We start from the raw sequence: 5,101 nt of genomic DNA, 5'->3' as shown, positions 1-5,101 counted from the left end.
GTGACCAGGAGGGGATGGGCTGGGACAGTGGGGGGCACTCCTGGTGATGGGGTGAGGCTGGGGAGGGTCTTGGGCTGCCCTCCGCCCCAACGTCCCTCCCGTCTCCTCTTCCTCGCTGCTTTTTAACCAAGCAGGGAGACCCCCGTGCAGAGCAGGGGAGGAGGAAGGGGCACCCCAATGCTTGTACCCCTCCTTCCCCCACGTCTCCCCACGGGGAGCCTCGCTGCAGCAGAGCCTGCCTGCGCAAAGATGCGCTGCTCGCACCGCGCTTTGCAGCTGAGGCTGCCCCCGCCCTGCTGGAGGGTCCCCCTGTCCCCAGGGCTGGCAGCACCCCACACGCGCCAGGGGCCCCTTCCTGTGTTTGTTAAGACGTCGTGAATCAGGCGTCTGGTTTTCGGTTTAAGCCAATATTTACCAGCCGAGAGCTGCCAAAATAAAGCCGCGGCTTCACCAGTAAATATAGGGCTGAGATGGGGCGGGGGGGTTATGCATCCCCTTCCTCAGCACAGCCACCCCCTTCCCACCTCTCTGGTGCCTCCATCCTCCTTCTGCCAGAGTAGGGACACCACAAAAATGGGGACACCACAAAATCCCCCCATCAAACACACCAGAGATTAGCCCAGCCTGCCCCCCACGCCAATATCACTCCCCCTCCTTCCAGGGGGACTCCCGCTGCAGAGTGTCAGGGTCGGGGGCATTTCAGGGACCCCCAAGGCTGCGCTGCCCCTGGGTAGGGGGATCGCCGCTGTGCTGCGGTCCCCGCGCTGTGGGCACGGTGCCGCTGCCCTCTGCCGGTCCCGGCACGGCCGGGGCTGGGCGTTGCTCACATCCTGCCCCTGCCGAGAACACAAAGCCCCGGACGAGGCCGGCCCTGGGCAGGCAGGGCTCTCAGGATCCCCGGTGTGTGTCCCAGCCTCTCCGGGGTGCTTCCCACTGGTGTGGAACAGCGTGTGGGGATGAGGACCCCACACAGACGGGGAGCCCAGGGACAGACCCTGTGTCCCGTGTCCCCCTCCCCTCGCTCTGCCTGGGGCTGGCTGTCTGCTGCAGGAGAGGGGCTGCTGTCCCTGCCCCCATCCCCATCTACCCCTTACCCCACACCTCATCCTGCACCAGTGAGGACATTGATCTGATAGCCTCTTGCCAGGACCACCACGACAATGAGAACAAGACCCTCCAGAATTTCACTGCCCACCACAAGCTCAAAACTAAAATCCAGGTCAGAATTTTCTCCTCTTGCAGCTCCTCTGAGCCAGACTTGCAGGGGCCAGCAGGTCCCCACATTGCTCCCCATGTTCCCTTCAGCAATGGGGACTCCCCGAAGCTGTGCCACCCTCCCAGATGTGTCCCTGGTGTTTCTGAAGGTGCAGATGCTCAAGCTGCCAGTCACCCTTGTCCTGAAAAGAAAGTTCCCTGCAGCACCTTCTCAGCTGCCAGGGATGGCTCCCAGCCTTTGTGGCCTCCCCATCTGGTGCAGAGCCCTCGGGGCAGTGGGGAGTGGCACTGTGGGTGCCTGGTTCTTGCTCTGCCCCAGGGATAGAAAACCATGGGGTGAAGTCTGCACTGGAGAAGCCAAGAACGTCTCCGAGGATCCCTTCATCTCCTGCTGCTTCTACTGCTCTGCCAGACAGGTACTTCCTGTTCCTCACCGTGCTGTGGTACATCTGTGCTCCCTCTCCATGCCCAAAATGCTGACCCTGAGCTGGGCATCACACCCTGCAGCCCACCCTGCCCAGGGCACAGCTCTGCTGAGGGCAGGGCTGAGGGGATTGGGACCTTGCTGCCAGCCAGGGCTGCTTCCAGCACCATCACTCTCCAGGTCCATCCCGAATTCCCAAAGCTCCTGCACATCTTGCAGCCTGAGGAGGTGCTCTACAAGATGCTGGTGGAGGTGTTGCACAAGGAGGTCCCATGACACACACAGCTGCTGCCTGCACAGGGTCCTTTGCAGGGGGGGCTCCCACTTGGCTGAGCCACATCTGCCCACCCTGAGGAGGAGGTCCAGCTCCCAGCTCGATGGTCATCCAGAGCCTGCAGTGTGGCAATACAGAGGTGGACACAACCACCAAGCACCCTGAGCACCCACAGCTTCAACACCACCTCCAAGTCCCTCTTTCCTGGCAAGAAACCCTTTCTATGGAATGTTTCCAACCAAAGCAGCCACAGCAGGAAATAAACCAAGTCAAGCACAACCCAGGCGGCTCCCTCAGATCCTGGGGCTGCTGCATCTTCCTCTCCCCAGCATCCCCTTTTTAAAACTCCCCTTGAGTAGAGCTCAGCCCATGGCTTGCTACTGGCCTAGCCCAGATTACTGTAGGATTGCACACACATATAGGTAAAGCCATCATGCCCATGTGGCTTTTTCCGGGACCTTCTGGCCCTGCCGTCCCCGTCCTGAGTCGAGTGAAAAAGCCACCTTGCAGCTTGGCAGAAGCTGCTCTTTACTCAAATTCCCCCACAGCCAGATCCAGGAATCCCTGGAGAGGGGGAGAGACACGGTGGCAGGGGCAGCACAGAGGGGCACGGGGGGCGGGGGACTCTCTTCACCGCCGCCTGTAGGAGTCCTGGAGGTCCCTGCAGACACCGAAGTCGCTGTTGGTGATGGAGCCCACGATGGTTTTATCGGCGTCACAGGTCAAGCCTCTCTCACATGGACACTTGTAGTAGACCCCATAGATGCTCTGCAGGGAACAAGGGCACAGTGCAGTGTGGGGGACGTGCCCCCATCCCCGCCCAGCCCTGGGAGCAGGGAAGCACCTACCTTTGGGGAGCACGCCTGGAACTCAGCTGCCTGCGGAGCACATCGGGCCAGGCTGAGGCCGTTGACGCGGTGGCAGCAGGCGCTGCTCTTGCACTGGGCACTCTGCAGGCACAGCTCCCCGATCTCCTGCAGCACAAGGCAGGGCTGAGCACCAGGTCCCTCTCTGTTCCCCTTCGATCTCCCCCTAGCTGTGAGCCCAAGGGGTTTGGGTGGGTGTTGAACACGAGCTCTGCCTTTCAGCTGAGGCTCAGCACCACTGCCCACATGCCCCAGCCTCCCTCTCTGCAGTGTTTCCTCAGTCTGGCCCAAAATACCACCCACCAAAGCGGTGTTTTTTGCTGGACTCATGGGAGTAGGGCTGAGACACCACAGGGAAGACATCTCCCTTCCCCAGTCCCTGTGAGCCACCCAGGGTGGGGGTCCTGGCTGGCTCAGGCAGCTGAGAGCTTCAGTCTGATCCCCTTTCTGTCTTTCCTGTCCCTTTATAGAGCTGATTTCCCAGGCTCCAAATTCCCTCACAACACCAGAAAACCCAGCAGACCCCTCCAACCCTCCACACACTGCGTGTCCCTTGCAGCAGCTGGAGGGTCCTGTGCCAAGGACAGGGTCTCCTCTTACCAAGTTGAAGATGAGCCCTCGCTCGTGCTGTGCCGACAGGGCTGGGGCCAGGAGCAGCAGGGCCAGGAGCAGGCAGGCAGGCAGCACGTTGGCCATGGTGGGCTCGTTTGTGGCTCTGCCACAGGGCCAGCAGGTGTTTTATAGCCGCGGTCTCCATCAGCTGACCTGGCTGCTCCTATCATACCTCAACTCGTGGCATTGGGGCACTGCTGCACTGCCCAGGGCAAGGAAACAGCGATGCCTGGGCAGCCAGTGCTTCCAGGTCCTGCTCCCAGGTGACTGTCCCCCACTGGTGATGTCAACTTGCCCTTTGGCAGCTCTTTTGGCCAAAGGGAACACAAAATGGCACTGCTGTGCTTCTCGTCCTTCCTCCTCTACTTCCCCCTGGCAGCAGAGGGTAGTGGAGCTGGAGCTCTCTGGAACGCCCTCCTTGCTGGGTGCTGCTGATGGGTTCATGGGCAAAGTGAGGGCTGGTTGCCACAGCAGGAGCTCTGCTCCTTGGGAAAGCCACCAGATCCTCCATCACTCAAACAGTGGGATCATGGACACCAAGAACCCCGCTGGAGAAAGCTCATATTGTGCAAGATAGCACAGCCCCCTGTGAGGATCCAGAGCCCACCAGGCTCCCCAGCCCAAGGGCCAGCACTTCAGCCTGCCCTGACAAATATTTGCTCTGTGTTTCAGTACTTGGGGGGTGTGGCTGATGAAAGGAAAGCAGCCCTGGGAACGGCACAGCTTTTCATGCCCACAGTGTCTTGGACATGATTAATGACCATGCAGCCCTGGCCTTTGACAGCCACAGGAGCGATGCTGAGGCTGACACTGGCTGCGGGGTGACTGTCACACACAGTCCCCACAACAGGAGCTGAACCTGTGTGGTCACTTAGGATGCAGGGCAGATGTGGCTCCTGGAGAGAGGTCCCAAGGTGGACACAAGTGTCTGCAGCCCTCTGGGGTTGCCCATGCTCCTCTGGCAGCAGGACATGGGGTCATGGGGCTTGGGCAGAGACCTGGCCCTGCCCAGGTGCTGGCTGACAACCCGGTGTGTCATGCTGGCAGGATGAGCCATTTCCCTTTCTGAAGTGGAGCCTCCCAGCCTGCAGCCCACCACCCCAATGAGGCAGCACCCTTCATACTCCCCACCAGTGTGGGAAGACCCTGGTGACACTGGCTGGGAGGGCAGAGGGGAGCAGCCGAGGGAACACAGAATTTGGGACACATCTCAGGGCACACAGCAGAGCCTGGAGGGTTCCTGGGGATCATGGCACAGCCCCTGGTACATTCTGGGGCACACGCTGGGGGTCAAGACACCTCCTGGGTCTCATCCAAACACGCATCCTGGGGGATGCAGCACATCCTGGGACACACCCAGGGGTGCACGGCGCAGCCCAGGCACATCCTGACACACATCCCGGGTGTGCATGGCACATCCCGGGGCACACAGCACGTTACTGGGGGCACGGCAGGGGACAGAGCGCACTCCTGAGGGCATTGCAGGGCACAGGGGCACTCTGGGGTACAGCCCACGAGCACAGGGTGCCTCCCAGGGCACACCATGGGGTGCACATTGGGGGTATTTGGGTTATCCCAAGGTGCGTGAAGAAAGCTAAGGGTGCATCCCGTGGGAGCATCCCAGGGACAGAGGGGCACATCCTCGGGGCTCGTTCAGGGAGCATCCAGGGAGCACATCCCGAAAGGCACCGCCCGCTTCCTCCCGCGCCC

At 61.0% G+C, this 5,101-nt stretch overlaps 2 protein-coding genes across 2 annotated transcripts in view; one reads left to right on the top strand and one right to left on the bottom strand.

Annotated features, from left to right (window-relative positions):
- Nucleotides 1-1,139: 1,139 nt before the first annotated feature.
- On the bottom strand, nt 1,140-5,095 carry CLPS (colipase). Its single transcript, XM_017727190.1, has 2 exons — nt 2,762-5,095; nt 1,140-2,681 (listed from the first exon to the last, which is right to left on the bottom strand). Exons 1-2 carry the CDS (start codon nt 3,473-3,475, stop codon nt 2,544-2,546), a joined length of 852 nt encoding a protein of 283 aa, XP_017582679.1. The 5' UTR covers nt 3,476-5,095; the 3' UTR covers nt 1,140-2,543.
- The window catches only part of LHFPL5 (lipoma HMGIC fusion partner-like 5), a 9,449-nt gene continuing 8,710 nt past the window's right edge, over nt 4,363-5,101 (top strand). Inside the window, exon 1 of the mRNA XM_017727144.1 lies at nt 4,363-4,421. Coding sequence (XP_017582633.1) covers nt 4,363-4,421 — 59 coding nt within the window. The remainder of the gene's footprint in view (nt 4,422-5,101) is intronic.

Source organism: Corvus brachyrhynchos, unplaced genomic scaffold (genome assembly GCF_000691975.1).
Source record: "Corvus brachyrhynchos isolate BGI_N302 unplaced genomic scaffold, ASM69197v1 scaffold72, whole genome shotgun sequence".
In the NCBI taxonomy this organism is placed as follows: Eukaryota; Metazoa; Chordata; class Aves; order Passeriformes; family Corvidae; genus Corvus; species Corvus brachyrhynchos.
This window is presented reverse-complemented; position numbering and strand designations above follow the sequence as displayed.

What these genes read in the sequence shown, in the direction of transcription:
- CLPS (XM_017727190.1), bottom strand. Translation starts at nt 3,475, where the DNA reads ATGGCCAACGTGCTGCCTGCCTGCCTGCTCCTGGCCCTGCTGCTCCTG. An exon ending in TCCAGGCGTGCTCCCCAAAG is followed by an intron (nt 2,682 to 2,761) that starts GTAGGTGCTTCC and finishes TGTTCCCTGCAG; the next exon opens with AGCATCTATGGGGTCTACTA.